The sequence below is a fragment of the Delphinus delphis genome, chromosome 10 (assembly GCF_949987515.2).
Source record: "Delphinus delphis chromosome 10, mDelDel1.2, whole genome shotgun sequence".
Lineage (NCBI taxonomy): Eukaryota > Metazoa > Chordata > Mammalia > Artiodactyla > Delphinidae > Delphinus > Delphinus delphis.
The window spans coordinates 72,294,220-72,310,509 of NC_082692.2; the positions used below are offsets into that span (position 1 = coordinate 72,294,220).

At 37.5% G+C, this 16,290-nt stretch overlaps 1 protein-coding gene across 1 annotated transcript in view; it reads right to left on the reverse strand.

Annotated features, from left to right (window-relative positions):
• Positions 1-294: 294 nt before the first annotated feature.
• The window catches only part of DNAH12 (dynein axonemal heavy chain 12), a 229,191-nt gene continuing 213,195 nt past the window's right edge, over positions 295-16,290 (reverse strand). The window contains exons 67-75 of the mRNA XM_060021479.1: positions 15,376-15,513; positions 13,843-14,076; positions 13,373-13,561; positions 11,206-11,309; positions 9,453-9,657; positions 3,614-3,751; positions 3,067-3,158; positions 1,706-1,773; positions 295-485 (exon numbers count right to left, since the gene is read on the reverse strand). Of these exons, the coding sequence (XP_059877462.1) occupies positions 295-485; positions 1,706-1,773; positions 3,067-3,158; positions 3,614-3,751; positions 9,453-9,657; positions 11,206-11,309; positions 13,373-13,561; positions 13,843-14,076; positions 15,376-15,513 (1,359 nt within the window). The remainder of the gene's footprint in view (positions 486-1,705; positions 1,774-3,066; positions 3,159-3,613; positions 3,752-9,452; positions 9,658-11,205; positions 11,310-13,372; positions 13,562-13,842; positions 14,077-15,375; positions 15,514-16,290) is intronic.

Genomic DNA, 16,290 nt, shown 5'->3' on the forward strand with positions numbered 1-16,290 from the left:
GTTTTTCACATATATATCAAACTAAAAAGAGGAACTAAATAAAAGTTTCAAAGATTTTCCACATTTCTTTTCACATTTTTCTTCCACAGATGTCTGTGATCTTGAGAGTCCGTGTGGAAGGCTGTGCTCCAAGTGAGACTGGTACATCAGGGAGGAGAACAATGCAAAGACCACTCACAAAGATCATTTAAAAGAATTACACCAAGATACTTGGGTTTTATAATATATATATTTTCAAGTAAGTGAAGGCAATTTTTTTTAACTTCTTTCAGATGTTTTCTTAATTTGTCCAATTTAGTCATCCAACTGACAAAGCAGAGCAACCCCACGTTTGATCCAGTGTTGAGTGGGTTGGTCTGTTTTCAACAGCATTGCAATGACAAAATTAGTCGAATGTCCTGTGGTGGAAAGAGTTCCTTTACGTTCACTTGTCTTGTAAAGAGGACAGACATAAGCATTCGACTTCACAATCTCAGACTTTTTAGCTTGAAGAAAAAGGAAATATATTCATTTGATAAAAGGAAAACAGCCACTGGTACTAAAAGAACAACTATTTATCTTGTAATAAAATGACCAGTACTAAATCTAAGATCATGATTATGATATTGAACATTTTAAAGTTATTATTGTTGTGTTTTTACAGCTGGCATATAATTATGGTTGTGAAACAAGGTAAATGATTTCATATGGTGCATGATTCTAGGTCTGGAGGACAGGAATTGATTTTAAAGACCTGATCACTTAGCAGGTATGAAAACACTCAAGAGGACTTGGGAGAGAAGGAGAAATTAGGGAAGAAGGAATAAAATACAGCATAGGTAATGGAGGAGATGCAGAAAGAGAAACACAGCTGCTTAGAGCTCTAATACAAGAAATCCATAAATTAGAAGCTGAAGTTACTATTTTTTTTCAGCAGGTTATTACTAAGAAAAATATACCAACTCTTACCTACTCACAGAAAGAATCTATACACAATCCTTGAAAAGCCAGATATGAGATATTAGGAATCTTTCTAAACTGAGGCCACATTTGTCATAGTTATAAATGAACTGCTTTAATAATAAAAAATGCTTAATGGGTTGAGTGGTGATTGGGTAATTTATAAATTTTTCATTTATAGTTATTTGAGAATTAAAAAATAGAGAAGAAAGAAAAAACAAAAGAATGAGCTTCAATTGTTCAGATTTGGTGGGGAAATGATGATTGCAGAAGGAGGGAAGGAACAAGTAGGTTACCCAAGGGGGCAAAATTGGCCTCCACCCCGTGTGGCTCGCAACATCTGTACCTTGGGGTACCTGGCTGGCTCCTAGGCCTAGGAGTTTCTTATAGCCAGAAAACTCTAGTCATTAGCTGGAGACTGTGTCAAGCCTATTTGTGTCTCTGAGAGGTATGCAAAGGCACTTCAGAATCAAAATATTGATGGGAAGCTCTAGACTGAAAAAGGAGAAGTGTAGCGGAGGGGCAAAGGAAACACTATATCCCATGGGATAAGAGCAGAAAGAGGCAGAATAATATTCCTAAAATAATATAAATGCAACCCAAAAAGGCGGAACAATATATTTCCATTGTAAACATTAAGTCACTATTTACTATAATTGAACAAAATCTTAATAGGTTTGAACAGAGACTTATTTGGGGAAGCAGTTATAATATCTATCATTATCTTTCCTAAAACTCTACAAAGTTCTGTTAGAAATATATTTACTTGGTTTTATCCATATTATGGGCATCAGGTCAAACAGAAGTTTGGGGTATTGTTCGGCAAGCAATCCGCTGTGAAGAGAAATTGACAGATGTTTATTAGAAATAAAATAAAATTTGCATCTTCGAAATTGCTACTTAGCTATTGGCTTTTAATACAAGAGAGGACCAGAGATATGCAGGAAAAGAAATGTAAAAACAAAACCAAACAAAACCAAGGAAGAGGCAATGAAGAATCGAGAGAAACAGAAGAAAAATATGGAAAGGCAATGTGTCAAACAGTGGACAAATATCAATTCCTGCCATTTTAAAAGCACTGTCCATGAGGCAGACACTATGCTGTCACATTTAACCTTCCCAATAGTCTTGTCCCCATTTCTAATCCTATTTCAGAGATGAAGAGTGGAAGGAAGCTCAGAGAGATTGAGTACTTTTCTCACAGTAACACAGCTCTTAAATGCCAGCATGAGGATTCAAACACAGATCTATCTAGAAAATGTGGTTTATTTTCCCTATGCTACATTGTTTGTTTCTTTGCTTGCTTGTTTGCTTGCAAGAGGAGGGAAGAAAGGGATGAAAAGATGAATACATATATAAGGAAACGTAAGTTAAGAGAAATGTCAGCAGAATGATGAAAATGAAAAGAGAGATAATCAAATGAACTATGTGCAGCTAAGTCTCCTCATATCACTGTCTTAGAACCATCTCTGTAAAACCACCTTCATGCTCCTTAAGTGACTTTCCCTGCCTTGGGCTTTAACCCTCCCTTGAGAGCAAAGTGTAACCCTGACTCTGGAAATAGAAGATTATGCTTAGTAATGGATTGTTAAAGAGCAGGGCTTCAAGGGAAATAATCTTTCCCTTTCTCATATGTCTCTCTGTGTGTATATAAACATATATATACACACATATGCACTGTTTAGTTTCCTAAGCTGGAAATTCAGTATTTATTTAAAATATGTACTTATTATGTCATCAAAATGCAAGAAACAGTTTTCCATTCACCAGGAGAAATGGGAACTTTACTGTAAACTGTTTGAAACTGAGGTGCTCCTACACATTACCAAACAGAACGTAACTGTTATAAAACAGAAGAAGGAAAATAATTTCAACTAACTTTTCTACTAGTAAGACCATTGAAATATTAACTCAAAATTGTTCAGAACCTGAAATTACTCACTCATTAACTGTCCGAGCCTGAGTAATGACTTATGGCAAGAATTCTGATACTATTTATTACTTGTCGTATTCTCTAGAAGAAGTCTTTTGGTTGATGGGGATGGCAGGGGGGAAAGGTAGCAGACAGCTTATCTCACCTATGATTCAACTACAAATGAATAGGTCTTTGCAGTTGAAACTACTGACCTTGTTCTGTCCCAGCGTGCTCCATCCAGATATAATCCGTGGATATAAACGCCATTTTCTGGTGTTCCCTCAGATGTATCAGAAGAAATAACCTGAAGGCAGAAGCACACACTAGCAATGATTTCCTCCCTAGACAACTTTGTCTCATAAAGAAAGCAGTAGCTAAATCTTCAGAACATATTCAGGGAAACTCCACCATATAATAGCTTCTTAAACTGTAAGACTTTTTCAGTAAAATGTAAATCTAAAAATATATAATACGATTCCTTTTGACATATTTATATGGTTTTACTGTACCTCATATTAATTTTTTGCTAAGATAGAAAAACAGCATTAGATTATTTGAATTGAATATTGAGATATATAAAAATTCTCTCATAAAGATAGCAAGACAAATATTATATACTTTCTTCATGAACACAAAGAATGGAAAGAAGTAGAATTGTTTGTAATGGGCTATAAAAATATGAATTCCCCATATCCTCCTTGCTTAAATACATGCCTTTGATGTAATGATATACTCTGGAGTTTAAGGAGTTTACTGTACCTCAAATTCATATCCTAGTAAATCAATAGGGATGGTATATTTTCTGGCATAATTCTGCATCGCTCCAGTTAAAAAGGCTTGCGTGAAAAAGAAACCTGAGAGCCAAAACACACGAGGTTTTCCTGAATTATACCAGTCCTATAAAGGAAAAAAAAAATGCATTATGTTCATTTTTCAACTTAAGAATCACCTGACATACAATTCCTAATTCTGGTTTTTGTGTATGTTGCCCACACTTTCCATCACAGGACGCTTTCCTGACACCAAACACACAACCTATCTTGGCCCTGCTACCTTTTATCCCTTCTAGTTACTCTTCTTGGAAAATTCAAACTAACCTTAACATTAACCTGAATAAAACAAAATTTGAAAGATTCAAATCTTCTGCAAAAAGGCAAATGTAAATTATTTGAGGGTTTATTACATTACTTAATACCACTCAACCAAAGAGAGAAAAAAAAATACCACTCAAAAGCAACCATCTTGGGGCTTCCCTGGTGGCGCAGTGGTTAAGAATCCGCCTGCCAATGCAGGGGACACGGGTTCGAGCCCTGGTCCGGGAAGATCCCACATGCTGCAGAGCAACTAAGCCCGTGTGCCACAACTACTGAGCCTGCGCTCTAAAGCCTGCAAGCCACAACTACTGAAGCCTGCACACCTAGAGCCCGTGTTCCTCAACAAGAGAAGCCACCGCAATGAGGAGCCCACGCACAATGAAGAATAGCCCCTGCTCGCCACAACTAGAGAAAGCCCGCAAGCAGCAACGAAAACCCGGCTCAGCCAAAAATAAATAAATAAAATAAATAAATTTATTAAAAAAAAAAAGCAAACATCTTTAGATATCTTATGCATTGTCTAACTATAGCCTTCATGTGTTGGTTCCAGTTCCTTAATCCTCTTAAACTCCCTGCCTCCACATCCACTATCCCTGTTCCAGTTTAGATATCCTGGCCTTCTTTCTGTATCATGTGTACCTCTTCTTGTTTCTTCCCTCTGTCTGCTCAGTACATCTATAACGATGCTGCCAGAGTACACTTCTCCATGCATGGTTTAGATCAAGTTTTAGCATCTTTAATTCTTCAGCAATCTACTACTACCCTACCAAATTAAAGTCTAAAACATCTTAGGCTCCTATTCAAGATACTTCACAACCTGGCCCCAGATTGTATTTAAAGATCCATCCCTTTTAGTTCCCCTTTAAAAATCTTACATTCTAATCAGAATGTACTTTTGGTGGTCTCTTCTCTGCACTGGGTGGACATCTGTTGTTTTTTCTGCTTATCTTAAAGTGGCACTACTCTTATATCTCTCTGGAGGATGAACCCTCCTACACTTTCAATCGAAACACTTCTGGTGGTGGAAATGCACCTTCTGGAAGTGGGTATGTCATTCATGCCTAGCTGATCATACCTGCAGTCATAGTGACTGATTCAGGAATGGACATGTGACCCAATCAAAGCCAGAGATGTAGAGACTTTTGCTGGGACTTTTGGGGAAAAGATTCACTCTAAACTCTTTGAAGTTTTGTGGATGTAAGGCCAGAGTTGCTGTTGCTATCCTGCTACCGTCAGACAAGAACCTAACTGAGAATGGAGTTAACCCACAGAGACTGGAGCCGAGAGAAAAGTGCAAGAAGCCAGGATCAGGCAACCACATTTACACCCTAGGCCAAATGCTGCCTGGAGTCACTTTACTCCCTGGCTTTTTCAATTACATGAGGGAACAAACTTAATTTTTGCTTATGTCAAAATTTTTACAACAGAATCAATCCTAAATGATATAGTGCCTTTCATCCTACAACTGTCTCTTAAGTCCTCTTCCTTTATTTGTAGTGTCCAAAACCATTCATCATTTAGACCAGCTCAAATGCTACCTCATCCAATAAACAAACTCTGCTTTCCGAAGTAAAAGAACTCTCTCCCTTCTTTGAATTCCCAGAGCATCTTATATGTTGCTCTTAGCTTTTTCTTAGATACATAGATTATCTTCCTGTAGACTACTGGCAACTTGAAGGTAACCTGGCAACTTTATCCAGCAACAAAGCGCTTTAGACAAAGTGGGTCTCAATTCACATTTGAATGAACAGATGAATTAACAAAACGAACTTTGTCTCTGAGTGAGCAGCACACTATGGGAAGAAGCCAGCTTTGCTCCCTGGGAAGAAGAGAACAAACCACTGCTGGAGATGTTGCAACAGTACAAGCTGTCAGATAAAGAAGAAGAAGAGAAAGAGATGGAGCTTGACAAGGGTACAAACCAAGCAGAACTAGTATCATGCACAAGAAAGCTATAAAAACCCAGAGGCAAGTGTATAGAACGTTCCCTTGCTCACTCCAGGGCTTCATTTAGCCAAGAATGTCATGAGTGTCTGGGTCAGCTACTTACATACAATCTCTGAATTAGCTACCATTTACTGAGCGCTTAGTGCACACCGTAGGCGCTAAGTAATTTACATGCATCATCTCATTTAGTCCACGAAATAATTCAGTGAGTTAGGAATTATTCCTCCCATTTTACTGATGAGGAAACTGGGGTGTAGAAAGATGAGTATCTTGCTCAAAGTCACACAGATACTAAGTGTCGGATCCCAGATTTAATCTGAGATTCCAGCCAGTGTGCAAAAAGCTTAAAAAAAAAAAAAGGCACAGGCAGGAGGAAGGGAAGGTAAGTAGGGTGAACAGTGAGAGAGAAATGAGAAAAGAAGAAAAAACTCCAGATGACTCAATTTGTTTAATTTGTTAACTCTAAGAATCATTAGGAGGTAAAGTCAAGAGTCCAGGGGAGAGAAAGATGATGGGAAAACTGTACAGCTTCTGTAAGGGTAAGAAAACAATAGGGAAGATCCATTCAGGGGAAGAGATTTGTGGTGAAGGATGATAAACATGCCCAATAATGAGTGAGATTTTCCTTTCTCATTCAAACAGAATGATTCCAAGGGGAAAGCCAATTTCGGAAAGTAGAGTTTGATATGAACTTTATATTAACAATAACAACAAAGGAAATTTGTCCTGGATATTATTCCAGCTGGCACCATACCAGGACCCCTCTAGGGGACCAAGCTAAAGACTCTTCAAGGCCCTTCAGGAACAAAGCAGTATACGAGAAATGTAAGCACTTCCGATTAAAATTTCAGAAAAGTTTAGGAAATGAAAAAAAGCAAGATTATGTCAAGGGGAGGATGGAATTAACTATATGTCAGATACTTTTGATAAGGGACAGAAACTACTGAAGCCCGCGTGCCTAGAGGCTGTAATCTGCAAAAAGAGAAGCCACTGCAACAAGAAGCCTGCACACTGCAATGAAGAGTAGCCCCTGTTCGCCCAACTAGAGAAAGCCCGCACACAGCAATGAAGACCCAACACAGCCAAAAAATAAATAAATTTTTTAAAAAAATGTAAAAAAAGCCCTTATATTCTGATTCTTTTGTTAAGTGTATAATCTACATAAAAAGCTCCTATAAATTAATTTTTAAAAAAATTTTCAAAGAAATATGGGCCTAGGAGATGAAGAGGCAATTCAAATCAAAGAGGAAATAAAAAAACACCTAGAGACAAATGAAAACACAACAATCCCAAATTTATGGGATGCAGCAAAAGGAGTTCTAAAAGGGAAGTTTATAGAGATACAAGCTTACCTCAGGAAACAAGAAAAATCTCAAATAAACAACCTAACCTTACACCTAAAGGAACTAGAGAAAGAAGAACAAACAAAACCCAGAGTTAATAGAAGAAAAGAAATCACAAAGGTCAGAGCAAAAATAAATGAAATAGAGACTAAAAATAAATAAATAGAAATAAAATAGAAAAAAATCAATGAAATTAAAATAGAAAAAAATCAATAAATAAATAAAATAGAAAAAAATCAATGAAATTAAAAGCTGTTTTTTTGAAAAGATAAACAAAATTGATAAACCTTTAGCCAGACTCATCAAGGAAAAAAGGGAGTGGGCCCAAATCAATAAAATCAGAAATGAAAAGGGAGAAGGTACAACCAATATACACTACCAAATGTAAAATAGATAGCTAGTGGGAAGCAGCCATAGAGCACAGGGAGATCAGTTTGGTGCTTTATGACCATCTAGAGGGGTGGGATAGGGAGGGTGGGAGGGAGACACAAGAGGGAGGAGATATGAGGATATATGTATATGTATAGCTGATTCACTTTGTTATAAAGCAGAAACTAACACACGATTGTAAAGCAATTATACTCAAATAAAGATGTTAAAACACACACACACACACACGAGATATCGCCCTGCATCTCTCAGAATGGCTATCATCAAAATCAATACAAATAACAAATGCTGGCAAGGATGTGGACAAAAAAGAACACTTGTACACTGTTGGTGGGAATTTAACTTGTTGCAGGCACTGTGGAATATGGAGGTTTCTCAAATAACTAAAAATAGAACTAACATATTACCCAGCAATTCCAGTCTCAGATATATATTGGGAAAAAAACAACACTAATTTGAAAAGATACATGCACCCCAATGTTCATAGTAGCCTTATTTACAATTGTAATATGTGGAAGCAGCCTAAGAGTCCATCAGCAGATGAATGGATAAAGTAGATGTGGTATATATATACAATGGAATACTACTTGGCCATTAAAAAGAATGAAATTTTGCCATTTGAAGAAACATGGGTGGACTTGGAGGAAGTTATGCTAAGAGAAATAAGTCAGACAGAGAAAGACAAATACTTTATGATGTCACTTATATGTGGAATCTAATAAATACAACAAACTAGTATATACAGCAAAAAGAAGCAGACTCACAGATATAGAGAAAAAATTAGTGGTTACCAGTGTGGGAGTGCAATGTAGGGGTGGAGGAGTGGGAAGCACAAACTACTGTGTGTAAGATAGGCTCAAGGATGTATTGTACAATGTGAGGAATAAAACCAATATCTTGTAATAACTGTAAATGGAAAGTAACCTTTAAAAATTTTATAAAAAGATTAAAACAAACAAAAATAGTCCCATGAAAAACTGGCCTAGGAGATGAATAGGCAATTCACAGGAGAGAACACAAACAGCAAACACACATACCAAAAGAAGCACAGACTCACTAATAATCAAAGAAACTCAAATTGAAACAAAGATATGCTTGACCTATCAGATTGGCAAAAATTAAAAAGCAATGTATGAGAAAGCCTATCTCTCCACATCTTCACAAGTAGGGTTATTTTATTATTAGCTTCTATAGTGAAACAGATAAAGCGTTTGTATAATAAAAGGGCAACTGAACACTGAGAGGTCATATACCTATGTGAATTTCCAAAATGTATTTTGGGGGCTCTCCCCACCCACTATCCTCACATAAGCATCAACCATAGGATGGGGGCAAGCAGAGGAGTTGGGGAGGAAAAAGAGTGTGCTGCCTTACACATCCTTTATGTGTGAGATTGCAGGGTGAAGCGTTCGGAGATTTCAAAGCACTCCATCTTTTCCCTGGTTTTATGAGATAAGAGATAAGAAGCACTGATTTCTAGATAATGGACAATTATTGATAAATCCAAGCCTCAGGCTCTTTTTGTGTTTTACCATCAGTAGGAAAATCACAAGACCAAGTTGTGAATCTTCAAAAATATAAATGTCACATATTACTTGGGTTTGGGTAAAATAAAATTTTAATTTTCTACTAGTACTTTGAAATGTGTATAATTTTCAATATTCTAAAATTTTGATTAGATTACCATGAAACTACTAATCCATTTCATCTAACTCAGAGACATTCAAGTGACCACAGCCAATTTCTAGTATCTCTTCTAGTATCTCCCAAAAAATGAAATAATGTATACGTTATAATATATATATATTATATATAATTTTTAACCTGTAAAAAGTTCAGCCGGGCTAGAAAGTCTGTGATGTAACTTCCTAGGGGTTTAAGACTTGGGTATGATCGTCGGGCCCATATTTCTGGAACCTTTCCAACAAGCAGACTGCCAGAGAGTGCCTCCAAAGCAGAATCCATGACAACCACGCCCTTAATAGCTTTTTCAAGGTCCTGTAGAGTGTTGCGTATAGTTTTAATTAAACTGCAAGGAAAGAAATTGTGTCATCAACATATATGATACTAAATACCAACATACAGTCTTTCCAGTAGAAGAAATAGCAGGATACCATTCACAGCTTTATGGGAGTGTATTCCCAAAGTGTGGTCACCTCCCACTTGATAATATAAAGTAATTTTAGGTGATACTTGGATGCACATTTTTCATCTTATTTATTACATATGTATTTTTAAATATAGAAAATAATATAACTTGCATATCAAAATTGGTGCTTTCAAGGTATTATTGCTTAAGACCAGGCAAATTTAAACAGAGAATGATTTAAGAAAAAATATCAGGTAAATAATGTTATAGGTGACATGCAAATATGAAGAAAGTTATAAAGGTACGATACAATGGCTGAAACTTTGGAAACACTGAATTAAAACATACAGTGTATATTCATTTATACCCTTGCAAGTACTTTGTTTCCCACTGAGGCCCAAACTGCTAAGAACACCATAAATATACCTGAAGTGAGGGTTTTAGCCTAGAAGCCTAAGCAACTGAGAGAGAGTATGTTATGATATGTAAATACATATGGTATTTGTATAAGAATTACTAAATTAATAAAGGCATCATAGTGTTTTAATATGCTTTATTTTAAAATTTCAAAAAGTCTGGAAACTGAAACAAACTTGGAAACACTAGAAAATTCATAACCAAAACAATTCTCCATTCCTTAAGCCAGTATTTAACTGTAGAAAATTCAATTTGAAAATTCAAAGCAGGGGCTTCCCTGGTGGTAGAGTGGTTAAGAATCTGCCTGCCAATGCAAGGATCACAGGTTCAAGCCCTGGTCTGGGAAGATCTCACATGCCGCAGAGCAACTAAGTCCATGCAGCGCAACTAGTGAGCCTGCACTTTAGGGCCCACGAGCCACAACTACTGAGCCCATGTGCCACAACTACTGAGCCCACTTGCCACAACTACTGAAGCCCATGAGCCTACAGCCTGTTCTTCTCAAAAAGAGAGGCCACCACAATGAGAGGCCCGCGCCACAACAAAGAGTAGCCCCTGCTCGCGGCAACTAGAGGAAAGCCCATGTGCAGCAACAAAGACCCAACACAGCCAAAAATAAATAAATATATTTATTTTAAAAAATTCAAAGCAAATAATTTGTTTGCTATTTTAGGGTACCTAGTCAATCCAGATAGACTCAGGAAGAAAATGGGGGGGGTGTATATGTGTCAATGGCAGAAAAATGACAAGAGATGTATTTACACATAGACCAAGATAAGGCTCATTCCATCTTCACTTCCTGAGGAGAAGAGCAATAGATGGATGAGAAATTATGATTAATGAAAATTTTTAACCAGTAAAAGCAGATCTCTATTTCATCACCATTTTTACATTATAAAAGATACCTTCCCTTCTGGGGCAGAAGATTATGCAACTTTAAAAAAGGAGAAAAACTCTAATGAAATGGCAAGTTTTGATAATATTTTCTTAAACTTTTAATTCAATACCAGTGTAACTTTTTATCAACTTTGGTTGGTAGCCTTCTGAATAACTGGGTATAGAGCTCCTTACTTGTTAAATCTTTCCATTTCTTGTACTAAAACAGTATTCATGCTCTCTTCATATCTCACGGGATACTTGAGTAGTGCTGATTCAATGTCAAAGTCATTTGGTAGCTAAGAGAATAGATTTTGAAGATCGCATATTACTCTCAGAATAAATAATTAGTTTCATTCAGCTATAATATCAATTATAGCTAACATTAGGCAATTACTATGTGCCAAGTATTATGCTAACTGCTTTCAAACATTATCTCATGTAATCTTTACCATTCACTATTAGGTGGCCATCATTATCATTTAAGTACAGATAGGTTAAGTAAATGCCCAAGGGTACAGAGTCCAAAAGTGGTCTGTTTAAATCCATAGATCTCTAACACTAAGGCCCATGCTCTTTACTACAGGATAGAGTACTATGAAGAAGATATACATTTCTGAAAAGTTGTGCAATTTTCTTTTGTAAATTGAATTTTATTTTCCATTAATAAAACTGATGTACCACTTCATAACTCTTTTTAATTTATTTCCAATAAATTATCAACTGGCTCAAAATGGATTTGCTTACATCACTATCAAATAATTAATGTATAAATGTAGCAAGGTTCCAGGGCATAGGGAAAGAGAAGGCCATTGAGTGTCTGATTTCAATGAGGCATCTCAGAGACACTTGAGGAGAAGCGATAAAGGGGACTTTGGGGTTGGTGATCAAGCCCCAAGACAATGGAATTCACACTCTTAAAGGGGCAAAGGAATTTCCCTATGGGGGAACTCCCAAACTAAGAAAGTTGAGCTGCCCAGACTGTCCCCAGGCAATGGTCCTTGGGTGGTACAAAAGAATTCTAAGTCATATTAGGTGGTGTCACTCAAGGCACATTTGGCTCAGCACAAACATTCTACCCCAATTAAGTCCTATATGCCACTTCCAGGTAACTTCCTGCTAGGGATCTTGTAAGAGCCACCATTTTGGGAGGGCAAGAACCTTGCCCCGAAGAGATAAACCACACAAGAAGAAGGGGCTGAGGGTGAGAAGAGGCAAATGGCAGAAGCAGAAGTCCCAGGGTGGAGGTTGGAGGAGACTAGCTTGATTTTACCCAGGGGTAGAAGGCAGTGTTGCTCCCTTCTCCTCTCCAGTGGCCACAGCCAGGCTTAAGGTGAGTAGGCTCTACTTAAGGACTGGTGTAAGGCAAGGGTACCAACTGTGAGAGTAGAGTAGGTGCCATCCGTGGTTTTTCAAGGCAGATGGGGTAGGGGTCAGGTTCTGCTCTGTCAGAGTGCCTGACACTGAAATATGGGGATAATTATAGTATTTATCCTGGAGGGGAGTTGTGAAGATCTGTGCTTAGCACCATGAAGTCCTCTTAGTAGTTCTTTACTGAATTTAAGACACAGAAAAAAGTGAGAAAAGAGATTATCATCCCACTTTACCAAGAGGGATAAGTACATTGGGCTGTAGTATGGGGGGGAAAAAAGGCTGTAGCTGTTAATTTAGTGCTGATCTTATTTCCCTGTGCCTCCTCACTTCTGAAGGTATAGATTAAAAACCATTCCCTCAAAAAAAAAAGAAAGAAAAAAGAAAAAAAAAACATTCCCTCCTTGAACCAGCAAGTTCAGACCATTTCCTCCATTTAAAAAAAGTAGGCCCGGGCTTCCCTGGTGGCGCAGTGGTTGAGAGTCCACCTGCCGATGCAGGGGACACGGGTTCGTGCCCCAGTCCGGGAAGATCCCACATGCCGCGGAGCGGCTGGGCCCGTGAGCCATGGCAGCTGAGCCTGCGCATCTGGAGCCTGTGCTCCGCGACGGGAGAGGTCACAACAGTGAGAGGCCCGCATACCGCAAAAAAAAAAAAAAAAGAAAAAAAAAAAGTAGGCCCACCATCTTTATTTAGAAATGATAATAAATCATATATTCAGTAGCTTATCCACAACTGTAGTTACTAAGAACTTACTATTTGCCAGGCATTATGCAAAGCACTTTAACTTAATGATCTCCTTAATGTTCACAAGAACATTATACAGCTGGTACTATTATCACCACTTTACAGATTTGAAAACTAATGTTCAGAAAGGCAAAGTATCTCACTCAAGGTCATAATGCTGCTAAATGGAGTTTTCAAGTTGGCATTTCAGTGCCATTTTGATTTATGTTATATTACAAGTAACATATCTTAAGCTAAACATTACCTTGTTGAGAATATCTTTGGTAATTTCTAGTAGAATCTGGTCAGCACTTCCTGAGGATCCTGTCTGTTTGGAGCCTCCTTGGGTGAGGAGCAAGGACTCAAAGAGGATTTTTGTTTGTTGAAGATCTTTGGAGATATCAACATTTTCATGTAATCCAAATATCTCAGGGTGTTGAGTAAATGGAAGTTTCTACCAGAAAATAGATTCAACAAGCATCACATTTTCACTGGATACGTTAATTCATAAGGTAGACATGTGCAGACCAAAAAGGGTTAAAAATCAACTAAACATCAAACAACAGAGGAATCAAACTTTTCCAGTTTTCAGTAACTACTAGAAACAAAATATATTGAAAGCTGATTGAACCATAGTACTTGTCTAATCCTATACATTATGGGGGACTACTTCACTATTTGCTTTTTAGAAAAATCACACTTGAATCTTACCCTATTTTCAGTGATATCAGTTACCTTAATGAATTCAATGTACTCATTATAAGTGCCTTTGGGAGGTGCAAAATAGTTTCCACTGGGAGAAAACTTATAATGAGAGTTTTCAATTATGTTTGCGTTATAAAAGTCAGCCAGCATGGTTAAGAGGAGACGTCTGTCCCAATCATCTGTCACTCTTCCTCCATAGTTACACTCTCCAGTCAGGTAAGAGATAGCTTCAAATGGAATTGTATCATATTCATTTATAAATAACTGAAACAAAGGAAAAATGAAATGAGAAAAACCTTAAAGTATTTCACTTCATTTCCATTTTAAGATGGCCTTAAATATCTATCAATCAATCAATCATCCATCAATCTATACACATGGAAGTGGGGTTGGAAGAATTATCATCATGGTTGTTTTGAAGCCCCATGTCATAAAGGCCCTTATCACAGCACAGAAGCAGAAAAATACAATATTCTGTGGTTGTCTAGTTGGATTAATATGTTTGGTAAAACATGACAGAAATAATGGGAAAGTATTGGAGTTGGACAGACCCGAGTTCAAATCTTACCTCAATGGGTAAATTTACTTCTTAGCTTTGGTTTTCTCCAAAATAGGGATAATACCCACCTTACAGGGTTGCTGTGAGAATTAAAATTCATGTAAGTAATGTGCCTAGTTCAAAGTCTGAGTGAGTAGTAATTTATCGCGGACATTTGATCTTTTTCCTTTGGTGGGGGGCTGCTGACCATCTCATGCATCTCATGTTTCATTGTAAGTCTACAGAAACTGAAAAAGCCGACCACTCACTTTCTCAGCCTCCATTATGGCTAAAGCCTAGGCTTGTGACCTGGGCTTGGAAACTCAGATGTAGCCATCCTAGACTGAACTGGGGTTTAGGGTGCAAAGAAGCAGGAACAGCAAAGAATTTTTTTGATGACATCAGAGAGTATGTAGTAGACTAGTGTCTGTGTGGCAGCTATGAGCTGTGGTGTCTGATATTTAATAAGAGTAGAAGGAATGCTGTTACCGGACATGATATGATTCTGGATATGACTGTGGATGCCTTGGCTCTCCAGCCATCTTGGTGATTCTGTGACCTACCCAATATTCTTTCAATAAATTCCTTTTCTACTGTTTTTGTTGACTGATAGAGCTAAATTGTAGATCTGACTGAGTGGAGGCTAAGAGTAGAGTATAGTGAGGACCTATATAAAGCCAACACTGAGGAGGGCACTGCAAAAAGAAAGAACTAGGGTCCTTGATGCCAACACTTTTGTTGAATCAACCAACTCCAGAGTCTGTCCTTCCTCTGCAACTCTTTTTTATGTGAGATAAAAAGTTTCATTATGGTTTAAGCCAGTTTGAATCAGGTTTCCCATTATTTGCAGCAGAAAAATGCAGATGGAGATTATGCTTTATAAGCCAAAATTATAATTATTAATACCATCTAGCCAACTATTAGTGGTGTTGGGAGAACTGAATAAGTCATTCTAAGCAAAGGGAATTGCCTAGGGCCTGGTACACAGTGATCCTCCATCAATGTTAGTTCCTTTCTAATTTTACCTGTAGTTGTCGAATACTGATGCGTAAATCTGATTCATTAAATCCATATGGAATATTCCAACCAAGAGGACCAAATTTCTTTCTCTCTTGCACAAGGGCATGAAAAAAACAAACTCCAAAGAGTAACTTCTCCCATGCCTTTAAGATAAAAATATGCAACAAGAAAAAAATCTGATCAGATTTCCATTACTAAAATGAGGGGAACTGATGATCTTTCATTATAAGGTTCTATGATCATATATCTCTACAAACTTTTATTTAGAAAGACTATCCAAAATACTATAAATAGTATTAATAATTAATACTATAAAAAGTATTAATCTTATGACTTATCCAAAACCTCCAAGCTAGACAAACTACAATAACATTATACTTTATTAAAATGCAATAGTGCTAGAGAGACATGCCAAGATGGCAGAATAGGAAGACCTTGAACTCACCTCCTTCCTTGATACACCAAAATTACAACTACTTACAGAGCAACTATCTATGAGAACAAACTGAAGGTAGAAGAAAAGATTTTCCACAACGAAAGACATAAAGAGAGAACCACAAGATGGGTAGGAGGATCAGAGACATACTGTAGTCAGGACCCAGGTTTGCTGACCCACAAATGAGAGGAAAATCACAATTATAGAGGTCCTCCCCAAGGAGTGAAGGGTCTGAGCCCCACATTGGGCTCCCCAGTGTAGGGGCCCTGCACTAAGAAGACAAGCCTCCAGAACGTCAGGCTTTGAAAGCCAGCAGGGCTTATGTTCAGGAGAGCTGGTAGGCTATAGAAAACAGAGACTCCACTCTTAAAGGGCGTGTGCAAAATCTCCTTAGTGCTGATGTTTCCTTCCATGCAGGGAAACTTCAATTAATGTAACACTCCTGGATTTTCTCCATCCTTATACTCACTGGTGGAGGGAGGAG